We start from the raw sequence: 14980 nt of genomic DNA, 5'->3' as shown, positions 1-14980 counted from the left end.
CCGAGCAACTTCAGTGCACTAAGTCAGATTAGCATCTTTTACTGGTTCAATGGACGGTATAATGCCTATGCCTTGATTTTAATGGGGTTTGAAGAGAAAGATGATAAAGATTGAAAAGATCAAGTGGACGGTCTTCTTCAATGGTTTTTTGGTGGTGGAGGGAGACAAGGATGAGTAGGAAGGTGGCCATGGAATGCCTTGAAAAAGACACATCGTCGCAACTCGTAAAGCTTAAAGTTTGAACTTGTCGCCATGTCACGTTTTATGAACATGTCATGTTTTACGTCATTTAAAACCTTGATTATAATTAATGGAGAACTAATTATCATTGCTATTGCTAAAACTTCGGTTATAATAATGTTCAGTCAAGTGTTTTAACAAGTAAAATGAGGATTGATAAACGTTTGTTAATCATATAAAGGTGACACTTCAATTATAAATCTTCAGTTAAATGTGTGTATATATTTGTGTAGTATACATACATATTTTGGTGTACATATATTTCCGCCTCGTGCTTACGCCTCATACCGCCTCGAGGCTTACGCCTCACCTCATTGAGGGAAAACGTCTTGAGACCCGATTCCGCCTTTCAAAACCTTGGTCCCGTGGTCTAAGTTGTTACTTTTTTGGTATAGGATTAAACCACTTTAGTAACGGATCTTTATGAAAATAATCACTCTACAATTTAGACCCATCTTGAGTATCCTATGTGGCCAAAAAGCTCTCTAATAAGCTCCATTGTGGATTTTACACGTCACAAGCAACCACACGGTAAATATTTGTATGTTATAATTATTAAAATAGATCTTATTAATCTACATATATGCACCAACCTCTAAATCTACCTGAAACTTGAGGAATTTGAATCAATGCCTACCGATTACTCGTTGTAGGGCTTGCCTGATCATCTTTGCCGTCAATGTCGTACAACTCTTTAACTGCAATATGCAAGTGTATCAAGCATCAAGAATTATGATCACAATCTGTAATGGTGTGTTTAATATACTGAACATGACAGAACAAGGATCATAGTTTCATATTTAGCTGAACTTTAAGGTTGACTATTTATGTCTAATGATACAAGGTGGAACAGACATATGTTTTACCAATATAACATCAACATAATACCTAATTCAACATCAAATAAGTCTCCCTCTTTGCATTTTATTCATTATGAAAATTTTATTTATAGTATTTTATGTTCTTCAAACTTTCACATTACTGTCCTCAAAATTACAATTTTTATACGATTTCTATATTTTGCTTAATTTATGTAATTTATTAAATATTAATAATAAAAAATAATACATAAAAGTATAAAATAAAAATTAAAAATCATATAAACTTTGTATTTTAATGTTATTTTAATCGTCTTGACAAAAACTTTCTAATGATATATTTTGAGGAAATTAACAAACATAGTCATTTCAACCGGACAAATTTATCTCTTACCCATTTCTCTCCCATTATTTTTAAAATTTCACTACCTCCGCAAATAGCAAATTCTCAACTTGTGAAGAGGTCAAAATGTGAAAAAAGAAAAAAATCTGAACATGGTCTGCAAGTACAAGTACGGGGACCAAGTAGCACTTGCAAAAAATAATTTACAGATATGGTCCCTATATTTACGGACCATGTTCATAAGTTCTTATTTTTTTTTTACATTTTGACTCATTCACAAGTTGAGGAGTTGCTACTTAGTATTTTGGAAATTTTTGAAGAGAAAAGTAGAGGTGTTTGTGGTGCAGTTTGCGGTTTGAGCATTTTCCCAAAATTGCACCGCATGTGCGGTTTGTTTCTATCGCATTTTATGCCTACAATCCAATTCCTATAATTTTAAAAATATAAAATCAATGATAAAGTGATCATAGTCCCAAAAAAATAAAGAATTTCAAAACATCCGATTCCTAAATACATATTGTATAACTAAAAATTGTACAAAACTTTTAAGTTAATTTATTAATATTGCCAATTGGAACAAACTCAAAGTCCAAAACACAAAGTCCAAAAACATTACATAAAATACGAAATTATATACATATATATATATATATATATGTGTTATATATAAAATTTAAAAATACAAAATATGCGATGCGGTTTGATAACTCAAAACCGCAAACCGCACCACATAATGCAGTTTGGTAAAAATATAAACCGCACCGCAAAAGTTCTATACCGTGCTTTGCAGTGCGGTGTGGACGGTTTGTACGGTTTGACGGTTTGGATGAACATCCTTACAGAAAAGTCTAAGAGGTAAATATATAAGGCTAAAACGGGTATTTTTGTTAATTTCCCTATAGCTTGTTATAAAAAAATATAAACAACTTATTAGGAGTAAATTGGTTATTTTATCTGTTTTTTCGTGTCAAGTTCTGTCTCACCAGACACTGAACAATTATTCTGTCCAATTCTATTGTATCATATCCGGATACCAAGCTCACCCTAAATGAATTCTTAAGTATTGCTTGCATACCTTAGATTCAATGCTTAATGTGAGAATCCCATCAGCGATAGAAGAATGAACCGAGTGAGATTCCAAGTTTAGGCTGCTTATTGCATCAAAGACTTGAACCATCATATTGTCTCTCCATCGGCACTGTATCTCGATCGCTACGTCTTTTTCTATCACGCTCACCGTAATACAATCCGACAAACACTCTTCTTGTAAATCTTCGAGATCACAAGAAGCTTTTCTTTTGATGGCATAGTTATCGGAGGTTCTTTCTTGCAGGTCTTGAGATTTCTTGTTTTCTTTATCTCCGACGTGCTTGTTCGATTGTAACGCTTCCACTCGTCTCTCGAGCATTTTTAAGTAATCGATAGTGTCATCGAGAAGAGACACTTTATCAACCTAATAGAATATCATTGTTTTGTGTCAGAAGTCAAAGATAAAATATCGGGGCATTGTGAAGAAGTTTACTGAGCTAAATAACCCCTCCATAGCAAACACAAAGGGTGTGAAATTTACCTTGCCTCTAGAAGGCACCAAGGAGCTTAGAACCGAAAACCGATGGTTGATGTTATTTGCATCGTCGGCCTCCAGTTTCTGCAGCTGATCCAGTATCCCATTCTCGTCACAGGGCCGAACTAATCGATTCCGGTGCATTTTTGGGACTTCATAAAGCACCTTCTTCAATAACATTTGTGAACAACTTCCTTTCCATTCTATTCCATCATAATTTTTCCAACTAATGAAAGCAGATTCCTTAAAATCACAGTTTCTAAAATGAGGTCCAAGAATCAATCTCTGGGTATTCTTGAATATCTTCGAAAGAACACCTTGATAGCGACTGTCATCATCGCTCCAAAGATCGCTTGGATCGCTAACTAGGTTTTGAGATATACAATCACTCGAACCCATGGAATTATTATGGTAAAAACTAACCTCTCCTTCTTCTTCTTCATCTACCAACTGCCATCTCTGTTCTTGGGATTGAAACCCCCCAATGTTCACATCCTCAACCATCAAAGAGTGATTCAAATTGCTTTTTGGTGAATTTCGACTCTTTGTAACTAGATTTTGATCATATTCATGAAAACCATCAAGATTGTTGTCGGTAAGGTCACGATCAAGCATTCCAGAACAACTTTCTAAAGGGATTTCAAGAACTTTTTGCGGTGGAGCACCAAAGATAAAACCTTTAATCTGCTTAATGATGTTCTGTTCTTCTAAAACCTTGAAGAATATTTAGCAGAATCTTAGAAGCTTAGCAATGTGGTAGAAGAATACAGTAAAAAGGGATTAGAGACAAGTTATACCTTCTCGGTTATGCCAAACTCAACTATACCTTCTAAATATGGAAAGCATACCACTGTCTACATGTCAAAAACGACAAACACGTGAAAGATGGTTTCTGTAAATGGAAATAATGCCTGGTTCATAGTTTAAAGGAGCGAAGCAAGAAAATGGCATACCTGAATTGATGCACTCTGAGGAAGATGGCAGCAATGGAAAAGCAAATAATGAGTTTTGGATTTTAAACAATACGTTAAGTTGGAAAATGACGTTAATGTAGAAAAGATGCTTACTTTTGCTAGGAGAGAGCGACTGAAGACTTTGCTGTCTGCAAAGTGAGCATTGCTTAACCAACAACTTGTATTCTCTGCCAGTGTTCTTCCTGGCAATCTAAATTAGATCAAGTTATGGATTTGCAAGTTAAATTGTATTGAACTTGACTTCGAGGGTGTTTGGTTGGTTTTCCATTAAGTCGTGTATGGATAAAGTTGTCTGTGTGGACTAATCTATCTGTATAGATTTCACAGGTTTTTGTTTCGGAGGGTTTTTCATAGATGGAAAGAGCATATTTTTTAATCGGAAGGGGAATGTTTGGAAAAAACCTGGCTTTCTGCATAAAGAGCCCCTAAAGGATTATTGAGTAAGCCACTTTCTATATTATTAAGCCACTACAAAACAGTCATGTATAGCTGACCAAACAAGCTGTGAGTCTCATTAAGCTGCTAACAAACACGTGCCCTCCTTAATTTGACTTTTTCAAAACCAACCGATCGATGATGAATCTTTTGGAACAAAGAGATCTTAGTACCCAGAAGGGCCAATACACTTGATTAGGTAAATCCAATCACTTTAAACAAAAACAACATTAAAGAAATGAAGAGAATTTACAATTGCTTACCCTTGGCCATCACTAAACTCATATGTCATGCAAACCAAGAAATACCACTCAGCATCTGAAAGATCTTCAGGGGATAATGCAGCTGAGGGCTTCCTTGCTTGTGGTTCATGTTGGTGTGTTTCAGCAGCTGCTGAAAGTGATTCATAAAGCTGTCTTAACTGCTCTGTCCTTTGCAGTCCCACTTCATCATCATCTTCGTTGTCATCATAATCATCATTCATTTCCTCTGCTTGTATTGTTTTTCTTGTCTTGATGTCTCCATTGTAGTACCCATCACACCATGTCAATACCCTAATCCAAATTCTCTTCACATGTGAATATGCATTCTTTAAGCAAAATTCCAGCTTTATAGTTGTACTTTGAGGGAAAAGATAAGGTTCTTAGATTTGGGTTTACCCTAATGAGACATGGGAAGATTTACTTAAGTCAAAAAGCTGGTTGCTAACATGGATAAGGTACAACCCATAAAGTAAATTAAGGGCAAAAGGTATTGCAGAAACTCAAGAACTCCAAGCATCACAAGTCACAACAAAGAAAAAGATGCATCTGAACTTTTGTGATCAAACATTTTACTTTTTAAAACTCAAAAAAAGGAATTACTGGAGTAAGAAAAATCCATCTCCCAAAATTAGCATAATCAAATCATATGATTACCACATTAGATCGGTAATGAAGGAGGGTCTACTGCTATGACACATGAATTCATGGATGGTTTAATTCACCTAATTTCTTCATTAACAGTTGTACCATGTGCTATAAGTTTGTATCTTGAATATATATATATATATATATATATATATATATATATATATAAAATCAAATCATATGATTACCACATAAGATCAGTAATGAAGGAGGGTCTACTGCTATTACACATGAATTCATGGATGGTTTAATTCACCTAATTTCTTCATTAATAGTTGTACCATGCACTACAAGTTTGTATCTTGAATATATATATATATATATATATATATATATATATATATATTATAACATGGATAATAAGATACCCTGGTTCTGTGGAAGAAATGGACCAGAAGATAGCATAGCTCCATTGGATGCTTTTGACAGCCATAGCTAGTTTTTGCCTCAAGTTCTCCATTGCAGTCATAATCTTGTACTCTGTGTGTATATGTGTGTGTGTGTGTGTGTATATATATATATATATATATATATATATCGCTAAGTTTTCACCACAAATGCCCTAATGAAGCATGGGAGCAGTTCTACCAACAACTTTACACCCAATCCAACAACTTGAAAATCTGAAAGCGAGTTCTGATGGGATTTGATGCGTTAGTGCTAGCATAATTGCACCTTGAAAGCTCTGGTTTGTGTGTGTATTATAGATAATCAAGAAAATAGGGCAGAAATTATCTTGAAAATAGTTCTTAAATTAAATTAGTGATCTTTATTTAAAGAAAAAACAATAGAGGGTTTTGTCGTTGGAAAAAAATAGAAAATCTTGGTGGGTTTTCTGGGCAACCTCCATTAATGGTGGATTGAAAGGAAAAGGAGGATAAAATAGAAAGAAGTGAAGATTGGAGCACAGGAATGGAGAGGAATTGATCCACCTGCAAAAGAAGTAGAGCATTGCTATCTGGTAGTCTATATCTATACAGAAACAAGTCAAGTTTTAACATTTATATGTACTATACTAGCTGTTTGTTTAAAAATTACAAGGTTTTTTGATTTTTGTAATTTAAAAAATTTATTTTTTTAAGAATACGATTTATAAAACAATAAGTATATATTATTAACATATATAAAGTTTTTCAATTTCTATAGTGTTGTTATTTTATCATTTTAAATGTTAGGTACAAATCGTTGGATATTTCTAATACCATCATCAATTATAAGACTAATCAACTAAATAAATAATAAATTTATTTAAAATTTTCATTTCATAATTAAATTCATCTTCAAAAACAAACCATTTAATGATAAAAACACCATCTTCTTTATCTGTTTTATAAATGTGATATTTTATTTTTCATCAAAACTTTGAGTTTATAATTGTTTGAACAATTTTATTTCTTTTCGCATGCTCTTTATATCGTATGAAGAAATAAATATAATTACATTTATTTGGAAACAAATGAAATATAAATGTTTTTTAGAGCAAGAATTTGTGTTAGCTTATTGATATCTTCTTTTATCATTAAATATCCTTTTGGTTTACCAGAAAAACAAAGTCAAATTATGATGCAATCAAGTTGGTTACATTTGGCAATAACCTTGGTTTTTTTTTGAAATTTTTGAGATTTTTCTGACCGTTCATGAGGACCCCTTAAATTAGTCGAGGTGTGCACAAGCTAGTTCGGACATTCACGGTTAACAAAAAAAAAAGGACATGGATATATTTTCATTACTATAAAACTATCTTTTTGAAAAGAAAAAAAAATTAAATTGTACTACGGTAACCAAGTACAGACAAATCATATGAAATCAGATACGACTTAATCTTTTTACTATAAACAAATTATCATTCTAATTTGAAAAAAAACACTTTTTTTAAAGGACGAATAAGCTTTTAATACAAGATGTGAAGTAAGAATGTAAAATGGGTAGCTTGCACAACTTCTACGTAATCACTCATTTATACAAAAATGATGGTTGGTTTGTAACTAAAAGACAAAGTATAAGCTTTCATAAAATGAATAAATTGTATTGTCACTAATCAGGTGTTATATCATCTGATAAAATCTTCAGTATTTTATGATGATAAAAAATCAAAATAAAATAGTAAATTCAACCGAGACAGTGAATATCTAAAATCACATATACATACGATCAATCATATGATATAACACCATAAATCAAACATGTCGATTGACGATGACCTAGAAAAAATGTTGACTCTAAAAATTGCCGGATCACATTCTTGAAAGAAGTTGGTGTATTAATTAAGAAGGTAATGGTCCACATAATTGAGGGTGGTTAGAATAGTAGTGGTTTAGGTACATACGTGACCACAATGGTTATGACAAAAGAGGAAAGAAAATGATTAATTACTTCTTTTATTTTAAAATAAATGTCTGAATATCTACAGAAAAAAAAATGTAAAATAGGATTGATAGAAAAAGCATAGTCAGAAATCAAATAGATATAATGAAAAAGAGAAAGATAAAAAAAAGAAAGACACAACTAAATAATGTCTACTGCTTTTCAAAGTAGAAAGATAAATTTATTACTTTTATATTATTAAGAATAAAATTGTTTGTCATTTTAGTTAATTAAAAATGATAACAATTATATACTTTAGAAGTGAGTATATTTTACATTGTAGACATTTATTTGGGAAGTAGGGATTACAAACTTATAATTAGGGTGTTAATGCATTTTGTGCTTTATATGTTATACTCTAAGCATAGCTAGTTGTACCTTCATGTAAATTTTCACTTCCATTGATTTTTTTTAACAAAATAGTACATTACGATTTTTTTAATCCCTTAAATTTATTACTAATTTTAATTTCCATCCCTATAGTTTATACATTGTGGTTTTAGTCCTTATAATTTGCAATTTATTGTTATTTGCATCCCTACCCCCTAACAACCCCATCCCCTCCATTTCACCCATCAGACTCATTTAACTGGATTTAACATAAAAAGATAACGACCGTTGGTGAGAGGAACTATTTGTTGGATTTTATAAACATGGAGGACAAATTAGTAATAAATGAAGATTAGGGACAACTTCCCATGAAAATGACAAACATTAACCAAGTCGAAAATTATGTTGGCAGTTAATTTTCAGAATAGAAAAAAACAGGGAAGCCATACCCGAAGGCCGAAGCTCATGTCGTCCACCGGTTGATGTACCCCTTGCAGGCAATACCAAGTATCATGTTTTCATAAAATATGGCTTTAGCTTAGTAAGTAAGAAGATGAACATCATTGCAAAATGAGTAATATACACCAAGCACCGCCCACCTACCTCTGGGACGTACGATTTATTGGGGATATCCAGAGGATGACATCATACATTTTCTGGATAATTGCAGAACACCCAATTATCCTGATCAAACTCCATCCAGAATGAGTAATTTAGTTATTATTGATGTCACTAAACATGAAAAAAAGCATGGAAGAACATAAGGATGCCATTATAATATGAGTCCCATCTTTCAGCCAAATAAAATGACAGTTTAAGCAAGCCAAATGTAAAAATGACAGTTTGGAGCAAAAAAATGCAAAATTGAAACAAGAGAAAATTAAGTTGTTATCGAAATGAACATCAATGACGACGACGGACAAGTTTGTCCATAGAAGAATCCAGAACATCGATCTTCTTTCTCAGAATCTTTCTTTATAAGGGTCAAGAAAATATCATTTCAGTAATTCTTGGATGGTAAAAGCTTAGGAAAAATTGAAGCAGGCATTGAGATTCTTTCTCTAACATTACAAAAAAAATATAAGGGCCGTTTAATAAACGCTTACCAAGTAATCGCTTACTCCGGCTCACTTACCCTACCAGATTAACATATCAAGGATAAGAATTTTACCCAACAAGAGCGGAGAGTCTTACCCGGTAAATGATGGTGACAACTTTTACCCGGTTAGCGCTTACCGGGTAAATTGTTGCATACAATGTCATTATGATGGACTAAAATCTTACCCGTTAAAGTAACTGATAAAGTTTAATATCACAGGGTAAGCATTTAAGTAAATGGTCCCCTAAGAAAGGGAAATGAAGAAAAATCTAACAAGTCATACAGATAATCAAACCAAACCATACCAAACAAGCAATTTTCTCCCACGGGAAGGTGGGGTAAGGAGGAAGTGAGATGTAAGGAAACATGAGTACATGACCTCCACCCTGAAGAGTAAAGTCGTTGTTTCCGTGAAGACGGTGTGCAAAAAGCAGAAAGATTGTGCAAAAAAATTGCATAAAAAGAAAATCAGAATAACATAAGAAAAAAGATGAACTTAAAAACAAGAAAGATAGTGTTAAATTTTGAAAAAACGAGTTAGAAGCAAGCAACCAAAATCAAACAGACAAACCGAAATCCTAATCAAGGTACGAAGGAATACAGATAATCAAACCCTAAACCCTCAACAAGAGTACCTTGAAGGGAACATGAATTATGAAAGACTAAATCCACTTGTGCTACAAAATCTACGGTTATGCTTCTCCTGTCATCAGAAAGGTATTGCACTATATTCTGCTAGTTTGTTTATATAAACTCCTAATGGCTCGTCCTACAAAGTCTTTATGTACACTGTATTTTCTACCCACAATGAACCAGACATTGATGATAAGCATATGATTCCTACTGCAACAAGCAAAATATGGATAAGAATCCATATTACCACAGATTTCTTTTAATGATCAAAATTCAAATCTTGATCAGGAATCTGTAGCTTGTAATTTTGTTGTGTAACGAATCAATTTAGTTAACATTTTAATGTTTCGATACAATTGCACCAAGTAATACTGTAGAGCAGCGTTACTTCCCTGCCATATAGTCTCAAGTCTGTTTATTGCAAGCCTAAAAATCTATATTTGGGTGTTAAAGGCATTACTTAAGTTTAACCAGTGGCTTTGGTGATCCGCCTTTTTCACAGTGGAATTTACTTCATATAGACACGAATATACCCACAAAGGTCAAAAGTACTAGGGGGTCTCAGGTTCAAATCCAAGGAGGAATAAAAATCCCCTTGTGGCCACGGAAGTTCAAATGCGGTGACTCCGGGCTATCTGCAAAGCATGTGGTCGCTCTGGTATTAATCGGCTCGCATAGCGAGTTGGATATCCAGATTAATCAAAAAAAAAATTATATATATATATATATATATATATATATATATATATACCCACAAACTTCAAGACATTATTACAAGATAAAGGAATCAAGGAATAAAGGATACATATGCATAGCAAGACTTTTGATGCCTCTTGTTTCATCATTTAACCTGTAAATGTCACATTTCAAATTAGTATGCAAAGGATAGTATTAGAATATTAAGTCTATAAAAAAATCTTAGAAAAGTAACAAGCTTTATACATAAAACGCCTCTTCATTTTTTTAATGGCTACTTGGGGATGAAATCAGTACAAATTGTTCGTATTTTTTTACATACAAGAGAATATATATTTATACAAGACCTGAGAGAATCATATCTCTCAAGTTTTCTAATCTAAATGTGATTTTGTTTCCATACCGGGGGTTCAAGGTGGTTTGTTAACGCTTGTTAGAAACCTGGTCAAACCAGTGGCTAAAAGATGGTAGTATGAAAGCATCTAGTTCCACCAAGATATACCGACAAAAGCATGGGACATAGAGTAAATACCTGAGACATGAATTTATGTATCGACTGCCCTTACTTGTTGCATCCAGTGCTGCAAGTATTACAGGATGGTAATTAACAGAAGTCATGATTGATGATTTATGTAACAGATATGAATAAAAAGTAGTATCTAGAGAACAAACTGCTCCTGGATACAGAGAGACCCCCCCCCACACACACACCTTTTTCTCGATGACAATATTCTTTCTGTGTTTGACTAGTGACAAGAAGAAAAATTTTAAATCATCAATGAACGAAGCAAAAGACCTGTGCAGATGCAAACTGGAGGCCAAACATAACACAAGCTCCATACACCACCATTTTTTACTGAAATTTTCTCCAGTAATGCATCACTGTCCTCCCTTGAAAGATGTCCATCTACCCTCTCAAAATGTCCCTTATGGGTTATCTGTTCGTACAAACTTTTTCTTTTTTCTTAAATGGTCAAAATACACAAACTTTATTTGCAGTGAGTGAACCTGTACTCATCAGTGCCTATCAGGCACTTATGAACGATGTTTAATACATTTTTGAATAATCTAAATTGAAAAATGATCACTGAGAATTATTTTTTGAGGTTACTTATTGGCTCTCCAAAAGAAATGCGGGATGCCATAAAGGTTGTGCCACACTTCCTCTTAGTGCTTTGTCTAATGCATGCTTCATATATCAAACCCACAAATAGAGTGCAAAAAGTTCTCACTAACCTGACTCTTGAAGACGACCGGCAGCATCACTAAAGCAATGTATATGATCAACTGTAATCCCACTAACCTATCAAAACATGAACAATCTTGTAAAATAACCGCCACAAGCAAAAAAATGATACAGTTTCCCTTACACTGAACAGTAAACCCAGGTTTAAATCTATCATCTTAGTCCAACAGTAGTCAGGATATCTAGAGTATCCCCTTATAGCGAATACTTCTTACTCCCTGTGCTCCTTTTTGGTGTACATTTACTTAATATTTGATATAAAACCATTACACCTTTAGAATCACCATAAATTTTTAAAATGGGTATCCAAAAGTAAAATAATCCATACCGAAGTTGAGTTTGATATGTAGTATGATTTTACAACCAAACATGGAATTTCTACACTTGTTACAGAACTGGGAGAGTAAACCATTTGCGTGTATTATATGGCCTGATATGCTCAAATCTGTGCAATATTATGTGTGGCTTCTGCTCATTTTTACCTTGTTTAACTACAATTATCTTCTTCGCTTGTTATGCCACTTGTAAACAAGAGTAAACATCAGAATTTATGTTTCTTCTAAAACCTAATATTATGAAGGTAGATTTGGTACGCATAAGATATTTCATTAATACCATGATACTGTGGACAACATCTGTAGTGAATCAACTCAGCTCAAATCACTTCTAGTCGATAAATACCTTCAGCACAATGTCCCATGGATGAACCTACAAGTTGTTCTCTAACGTGAGATGCCGCTTATCTATGAAGTGTGAAAGAATTTGTCATTTCGCCTTCAGTGTTATTCGTTCAGCGCAATCCTAAAATTCGCTATATTGGAAGTACGATTTACACAAACGTCATGAAGGAAATATACTTCGATTTACACAAATGTCATGAAGGAAATATGCTTCGATCAACACTAAAATGCTACAAAGCCATATCATGTATATACATCTTTGATGTTTAGATCATTGCTATTGTAAGCTTAAAGTTCCACAAAACCAATATCATAATATACATACACAGATTACTAATTTTGCTATCGCCGGAAAGTACCTCAGAAAGAGCCAAACGGAGAGACGTAAGAAGAGATGAGAAGCTATTGGCGATGGCAACGGAATCTCTCTCCACCATCTCTAGTGCGCTAAGCATCTCCTTTCGATCGACTGATGAAGACGACGTCAATAGCGAACCCTTCGGTTCTCTTCGATTTCGATCGCTGTTATCATCATCGCTGTGATAATCCTCTTCGGAAATTGGATGAACGGAACCGGAGCCTGAACCTGGGGATACTGCATTTGTTACTTCTTCTTCTGCTTCCATTTTCTTCGCGTTCGTGCTCTCTGTTTCTCCAATAACCAAGGGGTGTTTGGGATTGCTATTAAATAACATCTTCATGAATTATCTGATTATTTCAGTGTCTGATTATTTCAGTTTGAGTGATTAGATAAATAGTTTATACTGATGTCAAATCGGTAATAGTTAATTTTTGAATAAATTAAATTATTCTAATTTATAATAAGTTGATAAAGACTTTTGTAAAAAAATAATAAGTTGTTTCAAATAAGCAATCTCATGCAATCCCTGAAATATTATATTTAGGGTATTTTTTTGGTTTTCTGCAAAGGGCGTTTTTCAAAACACCGATAAACGGTTTATGGAACATTTTATTCATCAAGTGCTAACCGGGTAAAAGTTGTCACATTCACTTATTGAGCAAGACCATAGGTCTTCGTCATCATTCTTACTATATAAGATTCTCGGTCATTGCTATGACGATCTGAAGAGATAATGTGACTTGGTAAATCCTTAATGGGTAAGCATTCGGTAAACAACCACTAAGTCGATATTGATAATACTTGAATTTATCTGTCTGTATAGATTTAAAAAGTTTTTGTTTTGAGGGTTTTTTCATAGGTGGAAAAAAACGTGATTTGTGTGTTTTAATTAGGTGGGGTTAGGTTTGGAAAAAAAAAACGAATTTCTATATAGATATTCCCTCAGTAGCTTACTAGATAAATCAATTTTTATATCATTAAGCAAACAGTCGTGTATAGTTGACTAAATAAGTTGTGAGTCTTATAAGCTCATAAAAGCCACAATACTTGTAAAAATTTGGACAAAAACATTTATACTCTTTATAACAGTGGATATAGTCATAACATGTGATGTGTAAGCGTTAATAATACAAAACATTGTCTCGTCAGATGATTACCATGCGTAAGAAAATACGTCCCTTCAGGTAGTTGGGAAAAAAGATGACGTGTACGCCATAAACATTTGACGGCAAATAATGTGTTATACGGATGTACGATCTGATGGCAGAAAATCAATTACGTGTATAAAGCATATGATGAGAATTTTTTTTTATTGACGTGTGACAGAAAGAATGGTTTTCGTGTAACATGTGATGAGAGAGAACGTGTTCTTGTATGTAGCATGCAATTAGAGAGAATGTGCTTAATAAAAATAACACATTACATGTGTATGATACATGACGAGATATAATGTCTTATCTATACTATAATATAAAGTATTTGACAAAAACTCTTAAAACAATTTTTTATGTATGAAGTACTGTTTATTGATGCATGTTACTTAAAATTTAAGATTACAAATAAATTATGTGTAAGTACAGCTTATTAAAGCTTCATGTTTGAATTTGTGTAACTAACTGTAGATAAACATAGTCAAATACAAAATAAACATTTCATTTTAAATATAAAAAACACTAGAATACAATTAAGATAATTATTAAGTTATAACAAAATACTTAATTATTATATTTATAAAAAATTATATTATTAAATCAAGAATAAATTACTTCGTTATTATATCTAAATTAAATTATAATAAAAAAATAAATAAAAAAAATTAAACAAAAAACAATAACTTTTATGGTTGGGGAAAGGAACAAAAGTTGATTTTATAAGAGACTGAATATCTCCTCCATTAGACACGTTCTAAGACCGTAAGATCCCACATTGGTTGAGGAAGGGAACAAAAGTTTCATTATAAAAGACAAGATACCTCCTCAATTAGACGCGTTCTAAAACCGTGAATTATTTTAAAAAGCTGACAACATTTGATAAAAACTTTTAAAAATTATTTTTGCGTATGAAACACTCTTTTATTGATGCATGCTACTTAAAATTCAAAGTTACAAGTAAACAGTACGTAAGAACAACTTATTAAAGTTATATGTTTGAATTCATGTGACTAACTACAAAAAAACATAATCAAATATAGTATAAATAATTTATTTTAAATTTTAAAATATAATTAAGATAATAATTGAGTTATAACATAATACTTAATTATTATCATTTATAAAAAAAATTGTATTA

At 32.7% G+C, this 14980-nt stretch overlaps 2 protein-coding genes across 2 annotated transcripts; both read right to left on the bottom strand.

The window, feature by feature from the left end:
* Positions 1 to 799: 799 nt before the first annotated feature.
* LOC112527896 (transcription factor EGL1-like) lies at positions 800 to 5751 on the bottom strand. Its single transcript, XM_025138744.1, has 8 exons — positions 5651 to 5751; positions 4638 to 4928; positions 4033 to 4129; positions 3919 to 3933; positions 3763 to 3819; positions 2972 to 3679; positions 2477 to 2854; positions 800 to 938 (listed from the first exon to the last, which is right to left on the bottom strand). The coding sequence occupies exons 1-8, from the start codon at positions 5749 to 5751 to the stop codon at positions 867 to 869; spliced, it is 1719 nt and encodes a 572-aa protein (XP_024994512.1). The 3' UTR covers positions 800 to 866.
* Positions 5752 to 8684: 2933 nt separating this feature from the next.
* Positions 8685 to 12983, bottom strand: LOC112528275. The gene is made up of 5 exons (XM_025139270.1): positions 12690 to 12983; positions 11641 to 11707; positions 10937 to 10985; positions 10514 to 10558; positions 8685 to 8949 (listed from the first exon to the last, which is right to left on the bottom strand). The coding sequence occupies exons 1-5, from the start codon at positions 12954 to 12956 to the stop codon at positions 8880 to 8882; spliced, it is 498 nt and encodes a 165-aa protein (XP_024995038.1). The 5' UTR covers positions 12957 to 12983; the 3' UTR covers positions 8685 to 8879.
* Positions 12984 to 14980: the final 1997 nt, after the last annotated feature.

The sequence above is a fragment of the Cynara cardunculus genome, assembly GCF_001531365.2.
Source record: "Cynara cardunculus var. scolymus isolate 2C chromosome LG 15, CcrdV1, whole genome shotgun sequence".
In the NCBI taxonomy this organism is placed as follows: domain Eukaryota; kingdom Viridiplantae; phylum Streptophyta; class Magnoliopsida; order Asterales; family Asteraceae; genus Cynara; species Cynara cardunculus.
This window is presented reverse-complemented; position numbering and strand designations above follow the sequence as displayed.

Excerpts from the sequence above, each read along its gene's own strand:
- LOC112527896 (XM_025138744.1), bottom strand. The coding sequence starts at position 5,751 with ATGACTGCAATGGAGAACTTGAGGCAAAAACTAGCTATGGCTGTCAAA. Across the intron at positions 2,855-2,971 it reads TGGTGCCTTCTAGAGGCAAG|GTTGATAAAGTGTCTCTTCT; the intron begins GTAAATTTCACA and ends ATATTCTATTAG. Across the intron at positions 939-2,476 it reads CATTAAGCATTGAATCTAAG|TTAAAGAGTTGTACGACATT; the intron begins GTATGCAAGCAA and ends TGCATATTGCAG.
- LOC112528275 (XM_025139270.1), bottom strand. The coding sequence starts at position 12,956 with ATGGAAGCAGAAGAAGAAGTAACAAATGCAGTATCCCCAGGTTCAGGC. Across the intron at positions 11,708-12,689 it reads TCCGTTTGGCTCTTTCTGAG|GTTAGTGGGATTACAGTTGA; the intron begins GTACTTTCCGGC and ends ATGTTTTGATAG. Across the intron at positions 10,559-10,936 it reads TACATAAATTCATGTCTCAG|GTTAAATGATGAAACAAGAG; the intron begins GTATTTACTCTA and ends TGACATTTACAG.